This window comes from Martes martes (assembly GCF_963455335.1).
Source record: "Martes martes genome assembly, chromosome: 3".
NCBI classification, from domain to species: domain Eukaryota; kingdom Metazoa; phylum Chordata; class Mammalia; order Carnivora; family Mustelidae; genus Martes; species Martes martes.
This window is the reverse complement of record NC_137890.1, coordinates 162742266-162756940: the sequence shown is the minus strand read 5'-3', so window position 1 is coordinate 162756940 and position 14675 is coordinate 162742266. Positions and strand designations below refer to the sequence as shown.

General features: G+C 42.1%; 1 protein-coding gene across 4 annotated transcripts in view; it reads right to left on the bottom strand.

Annotated features, from left to right (window-relative positions):
* Positions 1 to 491: 491 nt before the first annotated feature.
* Positions 492 to 14675, bottom strand: part of DOCK10 (dedicator of cytokinesis 10) — a gene marked incomplete at its 3' end in the record, with an annotated part of 267236 nt that continues 253052 nt past the window's right edge. For 3 of the 4 annotated variants that reach the window (XM_080798220.1, XM_080798219.1, XM_080798221.1), the window contains exons 51-56: positions 11485 to 11631; positions 8810 to 9020; positions 7434 to 7624; positions 5433 to 5533; positions 5177 to 5315; positions 492 to 1255 (exon numbers count right to left, since the gene is read on the bottom strand). In XM_080798220.1, the coding sequence (XP_080654346.1) occupies positions 1139 to 1255; positions 5177 to 5315; positions 5433 to 5533; positions 7434 to 7624; positions 8810 to 9020; positions 11485 to 11631 (906 nt within the window). Of the gene's footprint in view, positions 1256 to 3812; positions 3889 to 5176; positions 5316 to 5432; positions 5534 to 7433; positions 7625 to 8809; positions 9021 to 11484; positions 11632 to 14675 lie in introns of all 4 variants that reach the window. The other variant, XM_080798222.1, reaches the window with a different exon arrangement.

Genomic DNA, 14675 nt, shown 5'->3' with positions numbered 1-14675 from the left:
TGTGTGTGTGTGTGTTCGTTGTGGTCTCTTGGGGTCTCAGGCTGATAGAGGCCTCCTTTCCATGTGAGTGCTTCAGTGAGGGGATTGGGCAGAACCACTTACTGGCTTTTAAGTATCTGTCTGAAAATGACACATGCCACTTCTGCTTACATTTCAAAAGCAAGTGACATGGCCAAGTCTAACTTCAAAAGAGGCAGGAACATGCAATCCCACCGCAAGTTTATATGGAATATTTGTGAAGAGCCCTATTAAATACCACAGCCCTCAAGATTCTGATTCAGTCTATCTTCCCAATCATCCTATTAATGTAGATTTGGAAACCTCTGGCATGTCGATTTGATCTTTGGAGTAACAGCCTGGCTAAGGGTGGAGTCCTTTCCCTAACCTCTTAAGGAGGCACCATACGTAGTGAGTGTGGGATTGCATTCAGCAGATGTCCGGTCTGATGAACCACTTTTAGTAGGAACTCGCCCACACTTCAAGAGGGAACCGAATGCAAAGTAACTGTATTTTTTATTTCTATTAACAACAAAATACTTACATAATTTCACATCCCATTGCTTTTAAGAGCACATATATTACAAATAAAGGAACTCCACAAACTTTAAAGGTTAGTATTTATCAACACTTTTGTACACATACACAAATATTTTAATATAATGGTATCTGAAATGTTATTCATACAATTTTAGCACTGTCATAAGTATTAACTAAAAAGGTTCTTTTAATTTGGTAAAAACCATATATCTTACAATCTTCTATTTACATTTGAAATGTGCTTAAATGTTACAAAAACATTCACTTTGACCTTTAAAATATGTGTACTAGGACTTGGTATTGAACATATTATAACTGACAGCAAACTTAGGGTTTGCTTTTGAGCTACACATTCATTGCAGTTTCATGGCAAATATTCAGCTTGGCTTGATCAACGTTGCTCAAGAAAAAAAACAAACAAACAAATCATAAGAAATGTGCAAAACCGGAGGCGGGCAAAATTCTCAAGCTAGCGAGGTAAAAAAAAAAAAAATATTAACACTATAAAAACTTCAAATAAATTAAATCTCTCTCTTCCCCGAGACGAGCTGCAAATTCAGAGGGTTCCCTTCGAGGTGTGTCTGATGCAGCAGACCTCCACTCAAACTTCCTCACTGGCTGAGACGGAGACGGTGGGCACAGCTGGGGCGGCCCTGCTAATTACCAGAGGGCAGGTTCGCTCCGCTCCGCGCTTTGACGGGTCGTCCCTGTATGTAATCTTGACAGGATGAAATGTAACACGACAAAACAAAAGGAAAATAGAGAGGTTCGTGTTAATATTGCCAAGCACAAAATTAAAACCCAGAACAGTGCTTCCCCCCACCACCCCATAAGGACCGCCGTGAGTTGTTGAAAATGAGCTTATCAGAATAGTTCTGGAATTTTTTGCAAGCCCATGTCAGAAGCATTTTGGCAAGATTTAAAATAGCTTCACAATACTCTTCGACTATCAGAGATAAATTTATAAATAATGACTTTATGACTGTATCTGAGTACTTCCAGAATTTCATTTTATTCTAGAAGTTTACAATTTATATTGTCAAAATACTGAAAAGGGGAAGCACCTGAAAGCTCATTTAAATGTTTGCATTAATGGAAATATAAGAAAAAAATACACTTTGCCTTGATTTTACTTTGAAAATAATATTAACATGCCTAAGTAATAACTTCCTGTCAAATCTGTGCAAATAATGATATGTAAATACGATAACAACAGTAGAAACCGTAGACACCTCTAAAATGTATCTCTGTAAGGGAGAGACTCAATGGATATTTCAAAAGATTTTCCACTTAGTTGACATATTACTATGGTTCTTTAACCCTCCAAGACAGGTTAACACCTCAACCTGCACAGAGCACGAAGCATCTGGGTATCCTAGACTGCCCATAAATTCTCCTTAAGATCGATGCCACAAGTTCTGCTTAAATAATTTGGGAAATAAAGTGTCCATAGAGTATCTGGCACTCCCGGAGCAATATGCCTTTGCATCTTGCCTGCTTGGCATCAGAACAGAGTGGACCCGTTCCTTTCTCTGTATTTTATATTTGAGATTCATTACGGCCATTGATTTCACAATGCTATCACCGTCAGTGCTGAAACAGACTCCAAATGAGCGTCTTATATTTATGTTTCTTCCAGTTACTTACATGTATCACTTTGGCCTCCATCAAAGGAGGTTTTATGTTTTTTGGCTACTTATAAAATAGGGTGGCATTCTGGATGCCTATGAAGGTAGCTGTTGTCTGCCTGTCACTTTAGCAACCCAAACTGCTTCATCCCAGTATCTCCATTTTACATGCTAGCATCCACTTTATCCTAGTCCATCTCCTTCCATATACTGAAGTTTCTTTCACTAAGTAGGTGGCTTCAGTTACCTACTTAGCTAGGACTCCTCTTAGCTAGAACTTTTCTGAGCACTCTTGGAGTCAACTGAATAATTAATTCTACCACTATTTTTCTTTCTTTCTTTATCTATTCTAACATTATTTCTATTTTTAAAAATTCAATGGTAGAATTTCTCTCTTCACTGTAACTACATATGTAATTTTCTTCCAGAATGTGTCATAAGTATAAAGGTATGTGAATGAACTCATGCATGACAAGATCATGCTAATATTTGACAACCTTTCCCTCCACCAGAGTTTGAATTTAATCCTTACGGCCAGATGCTTTTTCATTAAAAAAACTGAGAAAAGAAGTAAACAATTTTTGTTGTTGTTGTAAATCTGAACTGAGACAACACCCATTTTTTAAAATACTAGGGACTTTATAGAACTTAATCACTGGATAGCTCTCTCTGATTTTAGGAAATTGTTCATTACAATCAATGAATAATACTTATCGATGGTTGTCATGAAAATAGCTAATTTCACTTAGATATCTTATAGTTTTGCTATGGATAATTTATACTTATGATCGATGATTATTAACTAGTTTCTTTCCTAGAATCTTTTTTACAGAGTTAGAAGTTAAGACTTTGTCCTCATTTTAATCTAAGGTAGAAATATGGCATACCCATATAATAGAGTAAATAATTTTTAAGGAAAACTTTTTTGAAGGTAACACACATTGTTGTCATTGTCCCATATATAAATACCAATGTGACAAATCCCCAGGACCAGGGGGAAGTTGATCTTTCCTGCCAACAGATCTGTTTCTTTTACTGAATAATAAGATCTGTGCAATCCATCCATTTCTTTTCTTTGAATCAATTTCCAGGAAGCACAAAGTTAAACTTTGCTTCTTTTAGTGAAGGTATCCTGTAAAAGAATCATTTCTCTCCTCTTAATCAGCTGCTTCTTAGCTTTGTGCCGAAGATTTTTGTTGTTATTGTTGTTTGTTTTTGTTTTTTTCTGTTGTTGTTGTTGCAACTTGAGGTATACTGAATCTTTGTTTCAGATACAATCAGCCTCAAATATATTTTAAAAATTGGCTGGGTATGAATTTTCTTTTTAAAAGCTGAGCTGGGGTGTCTCATTGGCTCAGTCGGTAGAGCATGGAACTCTTAATCACAAGGGTGTGAGTTAAAGTCCCATGTTGGGCATGGAGCCTACTTAAAAAAATAAATAAAAGATAAGCTTTTAACTTTAATCAGCAAGCTTTTTCTTTCATATCAGTCTATCTCGAAATGGAACTAAAATTCTTCTAATTAAATAAAAACTCAGAGAACACTAGTCACTATGGAGGTATCTGGGGGAATATGAACAATTAGGAAGTGATAGGCAGACCAGAAGGCCACATAGGACAGTGTAGACATAAGGAAAGAAAAACATACCACTTTTGCTTATAGTACTGAGGGAAATACTAGACACAGAGGAACAGAAGCTGTACAGACACGGACCGCGACAGAGCTGCCAGGAAAAAAAAGAGAAAAGTATTTTTTGCCCGAAGTTTCAAGGTCAGATGCAATTTATAGTTGGAAACAAACATTTCTTCACCACCTTTTCCAGCTTTAAGATCCACTGCTTGTTCTTTTGTTTCACTCTAGGATCTATGATGACCCCCATGCAACTGAGGCATCTCTCTTGAGTTTTTAATTCCCATCGCCCCTTCATAATCCCAAACCACTAACAGTAATCCCTCATTGAGGATTCCTATCCAGGGAGATTAATGATCTCCAACATAAATCAATTAACCAATTTCTTCCCCTAGCTACTTTGGAGAGTTTAAAATGTGGGTAAAAGGAGATGGAAAAGAAGACAAAAGAAACAATGAGAAATGCACTGGGAAGAAAACATGCATGAGATACATTTCGTGCTTTGTGAATAGTGTTGATAGTGCCAGGCCATTTGAAGAAAAGAAGGGGAACTAATTTTTAATGAGTGGCTACTGTGCATGAGGCACAGTTAGGAGATTATTCAAATTCTCCTGCTCAGTTATTCTGTAAAGAGCACATCGAACTCCTAGAGGAGACCGTGAGTAGTAAGACGTCCAGGTTGAGATGTCCAGGTGTGGGAGTTGATGGATGCTGGGAAGTCAAAGAGTGGCCCTTGGCTTTTCCACTTGATTCTCTGTGCCTCAAAAAGTATTGTGATTAATGAATATCCAGATTTTGTGCACACCCTTATGGAACATGCTAGATGCGTGGATGACCTGCTGTGGGGTAGAGGATTAAGTTTTACCCAATTCTGCACGTCTTCAGGAATTCCCAGCCTCTGTAGATGCAGTCTAGACCTTACAAAGCCTTGACCTTAGACCTAGGGTTCTTCTCGAGTATGGTGCAGAGACCCCTGGTGGCAGAACTGTAGAACTCCACCTCACAACCCGGGCGTTGCAGAGGTGTACATTGGGGTGAGAGGAGTGGCAGCAAACCTAGTGGAACGTTATCCTGTGTTCCTTGGTGTCTAAAAGGTTCCATCTATTTTAGAAAGCCAACTTTTCATAGAGTTTGGATAAACATACCTGAAACTTTGGAAATTACCTGGGTTCTCATCTTTTTTTTTTTTCCCCTAAAGATTTTTCTCCCCTAACCTGATCTCTGCTTTGAGAGGCAAAGAATCTTGGACATGGAGGAGTGAGAAACTCTGTGCTCATGGTGTTCATGTAAGAAAAGAGACATTTATAGTCCTTCTGGCACTAGGGACAGAATGGACAGTTTCTATAAAGTGGCAGCTTGGGCCACCTCAAGCCAAGTCTTACCTGCTCGTTCATGATTGCGGAGAGTTCACTAAGCATGTCCTTATAATGGGATCTCAGTTCTTCCTGGTACTCCAGCTGGTCCTCCTTGATGAGCCGCTCGTTCACATCAAGGGCTTGCCCACATGCATCTGCAAATTGCCTTTAGTGACAGCGAAAAGCAAATGACCAATTAGCCGTAGAAAGTGGCAGCTCCAAGTCGAGCTGCTGAGAGACTCTGCTACCTGGAGGAGGTACGTTCCAACACAGAAAAACTTACCTGAAGATTTCCTTCAAAAGTTTTACTTGGTTGTCAGGGTATCTCTTTGCATTGGTTTCTTCAAGAAAAGCTCGTGCATAGGCCATAGGCCCAGCATTAACCTGTTGGGGAGAAGAGAATTGGCTGAGGACCATCCCATCTCTTCCTTGGATGGGGCCTTCTCCACCGCTGGAAGGGGTAGCACCAATCACGCAGCACCCCAGTCCTCTCACAGAGCCTGGTGACCTAATGATGTGCTACCTGTCTCATCTGCTGTCCCCTGACTCAGTAGTAAGTTCCTGAAGGACTCATCTGAGCGCTGTACTCCATGACCACCCTTCGCAAACTGTCACTTGCCCATCGTTTCCCATTTTTGTCATATCTGTACTCGGCTTGCACCGTTATTTTTTCACTATCTTTGAAAACGCGACTCATTTTTCCTTACTTTCAATCCATTTAATTTTAACATCTGTGAAATCAAATGCTTGATGGGCTACTTATTTATTTATTTTTTTCGTTCACATTACAGCAAACACTGAGCTATTAATAAGCGACATTCCACGGTGGTGGTGTATGTGCCGTCCTGGGAAACACTGTTTGACTGTATTCCACTTGACAGTTTGGCCTAGATACTGACCGGAGGAAGCATTTATCAGATTTGCTGAGTGAATGCACAATGCCAGGTCCCGTTCATGCGCGCACACATGAGTAGGCTCACACTCGTGAAGGAGTCCATATTCTTTAGTGTTTGTAGCCTTTTGCTGTGACTCTAGGGCTTGGAAGGAATAAGGTCACAGAAGAAGGAAGCTAACACTGTATTAGAGTTGTCTTCAAAGGCCCTTATGGGGAGGGATTGCCTGCATGGTAGAATGAGTAAACGTTACGGATACTCTCTTTTGCTTCTCCAGATCCAATGCTCACTTTCCTCGACACACCTATGTGCTGAGGGAAGCTGCTCCGTTTGGAGTATAGCAATGGGTCTTCTGCCTTCTGGCTTTAAAAGATTTATTATTATTGCTATTTTGAGTCAGCCATGGGGGACACAGACGAGAGGTAGGTGCAGAAGCGGAGAGCAGATCATCAGGGATCTGTATTCCTGATTTTGCCTTGGGTTCCCATGTAGTTCCACAGGGCATGCTTACTGGCCTGCCTTTATTTACAATGTGAACACTTAGTTCATTATAAATTTTTGACATTATTTTTTATTTTAAAAAACACTGCATTAATATTATTTTATTGTGGGTACTGAGTGTTTTGATGCCTGTTTAAATTCTGTGCCCAAGGTGAGTGCCTCACTTGTCCCTCTCTAGTCCCAGCTGGTCAGGGTGTTTTTGGACCCAGGGTTGCCTGTTCGTGGTCTTCTATCTGGCAGAGGCACCTCTGTCTGTCTTACCAGCTGGCTCTCCCAGCTCTCTCTGCTCCCATTCCCTCTTCTCTCCCCTCGTCTTCAGATCTACGGGGTAACGTTCTAGCTAGTGCCTGCACCCACCTTGTTGATTTTCCTAAACACTGCTTATGCTTTTGCAAACAGTCTGCTTGTTATATATCCTTTAATCCCCCACTGCGAGCAGGCCGTCTACTGCTTCTCAGGCCTCTGACAGTCAGATAAATACTGACACACATCTTATGAACTAATACACTTTTAAAATTTTGTTTTGGAACACTTTCATAAGGCTTTTATGGACAGGTACTTATGAGAAAGCCACATTTATCATTCATTCATTAATTCATTGGTTAGATTTTAGAATACAGAATGTAGTTTACCCAGAGAAGATGGGAAAGAAGGATTGAGGATGAAGAAATTTTATTTAGGCTAAAAAAAAAAAAAAGGGTTTATCTCCTGGTGTTTGGCACCATCCATGTGTACTTACAGCGACACAAAATTTGAAAGACTCAGATAAAGTTGCTGGATGGTATCACACAGAAAAAAGTGTCTCTTAGCCCTTTTGTAAAAAATTTCTAGGGTGTTTTATACCAGGCTTCACGTTACAACGAGCGCTTCTCGGCTCTGAGTGCGCCTACCTTCACGCTGACGCTTCCTTGGACTTTGAGCTGCAGTCTGATCATGTCTACGTCGTCCATCGTGCAAAGCTGGTTAAGCTCAGAAACCTTCTTGGACATCTCATCAATCGCCACTTCGATAGGATTCAGCTCTGTGCTCGACTGGCTTATGACTTGTATTCTCTTCTTCACATACGGGAACAAGTGACTCGCTGCACAAAAGACATGCAAGAGAAGGTAAAGGTTGAGGTGAGTCCGGGGTGGCCCTGGTAGGTCCAGACGATTTTTTTTTTTTTTTTTTTTTTTTGCATACAGCATCTTCTACTCTGCACGGTTTCTGTGTATGTGAGTTATTTTTCCTCCAGTGTACTGTGGTGTCTCACATCTCAGCTTGGGGCCCAGCTGCTGTCACCTGGCTTGCTTTTCCACACTTGGCTAGCCAACAACTACTCATCTGTGGGCTGGGTTTAGGCTTTTAGAGTCTTGAAACAGTACCCCACCCCCCAGCTTCTAATTCAAATCAAAACTATACTAAACCACACCAAAGAATGCTTAAATGTGTACTCAGTAGCATATAGCATGATAGTTTTGTTCTCATTTTTTGATGATAAAAGTTCTGGAAAAGTTTACCGAGGATGAATGTTTCCTATAATTTGGGACACTGCTATTTTATCTATTGCGTACTCCAGGACTGCTCATCTCTCAAGATTCCTCCAGAACACCTTTGCTCAACTTTCCCTTTGGTCTGTCTTAGAAGACCGCCCCCCACCCAGGGGGATTTCCTGTGCCTTCCCTTTTTCTTTCTCAGGCCATGCTTGCCTGGATTTCTTGCTTTACTTGGTTTTCTCCTACCAGACCATGGACTCATTGAGGGCAAGACTCGGGGTTCATTAATTTAAATTCGCCGGAGAGTGTCCAGCACCTCGCAGGCCCTCATGGCATGTTTACCGAATAAGTAAAAGGATGACTAGCTCATAGACTAGATCTAGATGGTGCTGAGAGGAACGGGGGAGGTCATCCCTTGCCTTCAGTTTACAAATGAGATGCCTGAATTCCAGAGTGGTTTGGAATTTGGTCCCAAGGCACACACTTTGGAGAGCTGCTAACCCTGAAATCCCTGGGGGCAGGCTCAGGGAAAGGGCAGGGGGAAGTTCCCAGTGCCTCTCCCAGGATGCGGACACCATGACCTTGACGGCTGGAACGTCTAAAGGGAAGAGGTGCATTAAGTAGCTCTACCGAGAATTTCTCTCCTTGTCGACTTTCCCAAGGAGGGGAAAGAGGCGGTTCCCGGCACACGTGTCTCATTGAGCGCGTCCTGGGTACTTGTCAGCAAGCCTGAAACACCCGAGCGCCACGCAGCCCCCGAAGAGAGGGCTCCGCGGGGCGGCCGCACTTACTGGTGAGGACCGTGCGCCGCTTGCACTGCTCCTCCACCCCGCCGTGCTTCTTGCCCGACAGCGTGAACGGCGTCTCGAAGACGAAGCGGTTGATGTTGTGGTGCATTTCGAAATCCGTCTTTCGGTCCTCTATTTCCTTTTCCTCAAAGAACGGCGTGACATAGGTCACCTGGATGTAGGCATATTTGGGGTCCAAATCCTTGGGGTTTACCTGGGTTAACACATTATGGCAAAAGAAGGAGTGGTGAGCCCCAGGGGCTCCTGGAAGCAAGAAGGCTCTGTGTTCCCGCAGGGGCCTCCTGAGGGAGGAGCCTGTCCCTGTCCTGTCCCCGGGGGTGGAAGGGGGGGGGTGGAGGGTGGGGTGGGGGGTGGGTGGAGGGGTGGGGGTGGAGATAGGCAATGGCATCATTTCAGAGCTGAGTGAACTGAAGCGACAGGAAGGGGAACTGGCTGGACGCTGGTCCCGACAGCGGCAGAGGTGGGCGGGAGTCAGCCCTCCAAGCAGCTGAGGTTCTTGGACACCTAAGTACTTGCTTAGGGCATATAATTTAATCTTTGATCTTCTTTCTCTTCTGTAATGAATACCCCTACCTTTGTCCAGAATATGAGCTTTTTTTTTTTTTTTAAGATGTTATTTATTTATTTGACAGACAGAGATCACAAGTAGGCAGAGAGGTAGGCAGAGAGAGAGAGAGGAGGAAGCAGGCTCCCCGCTGAGCAGAGAGCCCCATGCGGGGCTTAATCCAAGGACCCTGGAATCATGACCTGAGCCGAAGGCAGAAGCTTTAACCCTCTGAGCCACCCAGGCGCCCCTAGAATATGAGCTTCTTGAGAGTAGAAATGTATCTCTTGGTCCCTCCAGGATTCAACTACATACCTAGACTGGGGCCATGGGCTCTGGGATTATAATGTGGAAGGAGGTTCTTTATCTGTTTAGAGGATTAACTGATTCACCTATTTCAAGATTGCCAACATTTTTATTTTCAGTTTCTCTATTTTTTTCTCTTATCTGCAATAAATCATCCTAGATAATGTATTTGCTGACTCTGCTGCAGTGACTAGACTTCTCAAACAGCAAGACAGGCAGACTGGGGGTCCCAAGAAGAGCCAGGGAATGGCTTTTGCTATTTTTCAAGGTTGGAAGAGATGAGTCTCATCCTCTTTCCTAATGATTTCTGGAAGACTTTTCCAACATCCCCTAGCTTTCTCCTTCTGTTTAACCGCTTGCTGCCTATCTGATTCCAGAGACTTGAGGAAGCTCGAGAACTTCTTTGTAATGCTCCTAAAAATTACACTGTAAAATGAGTATAATTCTAACCACTTTACAGATTAAAAAAAAAAAAAGGAGATTCAGAGTGGCCACCTAGTTTCTCCAAGAGGGATCACCAGCTGATAGGAGGTATTCTGGTGGAATGAAGACTCCAGTGGTCTGACACCAAATTTGACATTTTTCTTGTCCCACTAGAAACTCTATGCCCCCTATTTCAGAGAGTCACCGTGAGGGTAGTTCCAGTTCTGTCCACCTTCATGGCGAAGGGGATTGTACCTTTCCAGCTAAGGGAAAGAATGATGAGCCCACTGTCACAACTTCAGTCTGGATCCAGTAGCCTCAGGCCCGGATCCCTCCAAATACCAGTTGTGTAAAAGAAGAGAGGCGCAAAAAGACCTTTTCCTTTGTGGCCCAGGAACAGCCTCTACATTTGGGCACAAACCAGATTTTCCGGCTCCCTCACTCTGCCACGCTCTCCTCTCCAACCTGTGATTCTGAGACCTGGCAGGCTCTAAACTCACCTCGCGCTTTCATTCTTCCCTGGCATTGCCTGTGCTGGGCTTCTTAGAATGCCCTATGCTTTCAGCAGACACCTTCTCGCTCTGCAATTCCCAGAGCAAACCCTCTTCCTCTGGAGCATTGCCCAGCCAAGAATGAGCTGTTAAGGGAGCCCGAGCTTTCTCCATGTGACTTGGACCATGTCTCTTGTGGTACTTCACTGGCTCTATTTAATTAACTGTTCTCATATATTCTTTTCTTCTTAACCCTATATGAACTGTGAGCTCTGGAAGGAAGAGACTCCGTGTGTCCCAGCTCCTAGTTCTGGGCCTGGCATGTAGTAGGTGCCTGATAAAGTAGGTGCTTGATTAAAGTTGGCTAAATGAATGAAAGCACACTAGAAGATCTAATTCTGACTAATCTAATCGGAGTATGTAAGCCCTTGCTTCATGCAGCCATGAGGAAGTAAAATGAATGTTCTCGGGTTGATACAAGTCTGCCACTGTCACAGAGGACAGATTTCAAAATTGGTATGACTCCCAAAGACCTCCATGACTGAATACATACATTGTGCTGTTTCGTCCAACTCCACCATTGGGCCCAGTCACTTTAACCCTTAGATTGCTGTTCAAATGCAAACAAATAACCTATGGCATAAGTACAGAATTTAGTAAATTGTTTCTAAGATTACCTAAAAGTTACTTGAATAAACATGTATATAACATTATTGACAAAAGAAAAAAGAAATCACCGATCAACCAGCCGATAAACAAATGAGCAAAACATCCAAAATAGTTGAGGTGGTTTACTTTGCACAGTCAGGCAGAAAAGGAAAACTTTAACTACTATAGTTAGAAAAAAATTAAGTCAACTCCTCACATTTGCGTGAATACGGGCTTTCCTTTACCTTGTTGGAATCCTGGATTATCTTCACATTGTCTGCTCCGAATTTATCTGCATAGAGCTTGAGCAGTCTTTGGGAAATCTCAGAGAGGCCTGTCAGCTTAGGCTCTTTATAAATATACTCTTTACCTTCCTCCTCTTCAAAAAAGCCCTAAGGGAGAGACATAATGAACCAGCAACTTTTTTAGGGAACTCAAATTGCAAATCACAAGCAAAACAAAAACTCTACTTAAACAACACACCCAGTCTTTTGTTGTCATCCAAACCATTGATTAGCACCCTGTAAAATTCACAATCAGAAAATGTCTAGTAAAGAAAACAAAGTATCATGTTAGAATCAGTCGTTAATGAAACACTCCTGACCAGGCTAAAGACCCTTGTGAGATAATCTTACACACATTTTCTCTGTTTGTAGAAATCAGTGGTAAACCCTGCTTGCATATATTTTGGGAGAAGAATGCCCTCATGTGGCAGCCTGGGGTAGAACACAGAGTCTGGAGTAATTTTTGGCCTTTTTAAATAAGGTCTTCTGCACGTCTTTGAAACTAGCATAGGAAACCCTGCATGTCATGGAACGGTATCTAAAGCTAAGCATTGATATGAGTCCCGTGTCACGTTAGATGCAAAGCCAACATACTTTGGATCGTTGTCATCACAGAAATGACATATGGTATGCTCCCAAGTACTGCTATTTTTAAAATAACTGTAATATGTCTTCAGAGGCCCGAAGCAACATATGCAATTTCATCACTCAGTTGACTTTACTAGTAGATCTTTTACATTCTTGCAAAGCTAGAATTGGGATTCAAAATAACCATGCCGTCATTTTTAGGCCATAAGTGCAAGTAGGTTTTAGCCTCTACTAATTATAGTTGTCTGATTTGAAACTGTGGGAAGGTAGGATTTCGTGATCTGAGGATCTTCATAACTCCTTCCTTTTGAAGAGATACCGATGCATGTTTCCTGTGGGATACATGTGACCTCAGAAGACTAGGTAAAGAGGAGTTAAGAATCCCAGCACGTATGGTTTTCTCCTGACTGCAGAATTTACCTCATGGACAAAGCTTTCGAGGACCAAGTGAAGATACTGCCGATCAGAAAAGTCTTAGCTATGTTTTTTTCGTTTTTATCATTTTTGACTAAAAAAATACTCATTATATGTAGCAACAAACATGCATGATCTTGTTGGCTCATGGGAGGTAATCTAAGAATAATGATCGAAACGCACATCTGTCCAGGTGTGACCACCGTGAGCAGTGTACTTTGTATCCTACATGGGCGGCAAGCGAAGACGACAAACAAGGCACATTCACCAGCACAGACTTTGTCAAGCATTTCCCAAAATCGATGTTGGGTTTTTTAAAGGCAGAGAAGGGTCTTTGTTCAACAGGGCACGTTCAGTGTTTAACACAGTGCTGGTCTTTAGGGGCAACTCACTGTACATTTGTCGAATGAATAAACAGGTGAATGAAATAATTCTCAGAGGGCATACACCTAAAAAAAAAAAGGTATATTTGCACCAGGTATAGCTGGAAAAGATTCTACGGATTTTAATCAAGATATTTTTATTGAACGATTTCTTTGAGACTGTTCATGACCAAACACAGCTGAATATACGAGCGTCCTGACCCCCAACTGCTTTAAGAAGTGACTTGGAGTGTCGTGAGAGTGAAAAGCACCTTGTGGTCTTTCCTCAAGACTTGGTAGGGGTAAGTGAGGTCTGGCTCAGTTCCCACATGACTTCCAGCCTGCCATGATTTATCTGTTGCTGTCTTTGTGAAGATTTGTCTGATTCAAGGTCAGAAGTCAGTGGCTAAACTGACAGACTGACACATGAGAGAGATACGGCTTCTGAGGCCATCAACCAACACCTCCACAGGGCAAGAGCCACAGAAACACTTACAACTTCCTTTTCAATAAGAAAAATGTCTCCAAGTTCCAGGAAAAGATTTTCTCACCACGCCGTGAAAACCAGCACAAAGAGACATTTCACTGCGATTTTTTTCCTCTAACAAATTTCTGAATCCAGAGTTAGCCAGAAAGGAGGGGTGGGAAGCAGGATTTTCTTGTCATTATTATGACCGCGTGGCCTTGGTCATGAACTGTGACCTTCTTTCAACCCTGCTCCTTGATCTGGGGGACGGGAAATGGTACAGACTCAGAACTCTACTGGGAGGCCCCAAGAACAGTGCCTGGTACACAATAGGCCCTTGGTGTGTGTTAGCTGTGATGAGGAGGAGAGCGGTAACAAAGAACATTCTGGGTCACTAGAGCAATTTGAGCTCTGGCTAACATTCGGGGAACACCGTTTAACTGTTTCGAGTGCTTCAAAATACATACCCTCAGCTTCTCTTGCACGAACTCTACGATTCTCCTTATTGTAAAAAGTCTACTGGTGTTGATTTCAATATTTTGGTAAGTGATTAATCAGAAAAAAAATTGTGATTATTATGTACGTAGCCTGGAAATATCAACCTGTTGGGTCTGTCTTCCAAAATAAGGAGAAAGGAGCTGGAGTAGCAGAATTAAAAATTTTATCGGCTGCCTTCCTGGGATCGTGGAAGAGCTTTTGGAGCCGGATCAATGGCAGCTCTGAAAATATTTGGAATGTGCGCCTACTTTTCACCTAGGGAAACTATCAAAGCACGGCCCACAGAGCCACAGCACATTGTCTTAAGGAAGTTTTCAATTTCAGCTCTGCCTATGGAATACATGATTTATAACGAGGGATCCAGATGATGAAAATCCAGGGGCAGTTTCTGTTTTGTTTTAGTCCCAAAGTTATGAGTAGACTGCATTTCAGAGCAGTGGGAAATGTGCATTTCCCCTGCTATTTGATTTTCTAAATGTCACTGTACAATGTGATAAATGTTCAGATCAGTTATTGTTAGGAAATAGCACATATTCCAGTTAAACAAGGACTTTGAATCCGTAGAGTTAACATGCACAGATTATGAAACTGGAAGGCAATAGATTATGATAAAAATGCACTTCAGTAAACTGAAGACAACTAAAATAGACTCTTGGACTCCTTCTTAGATGTTTTTGCAATGACCTTGAATCATTATTGGGATGTCAATTACAAGTGCCCCTGCCATTGTACTTAAGTAATTCAAAATTCACAAAGGTATGCAACGTAAGAGGAAACTTAGGTCTAAATGTGGGTCAGAAAGTATTAAAAATAGGCTAAATTCT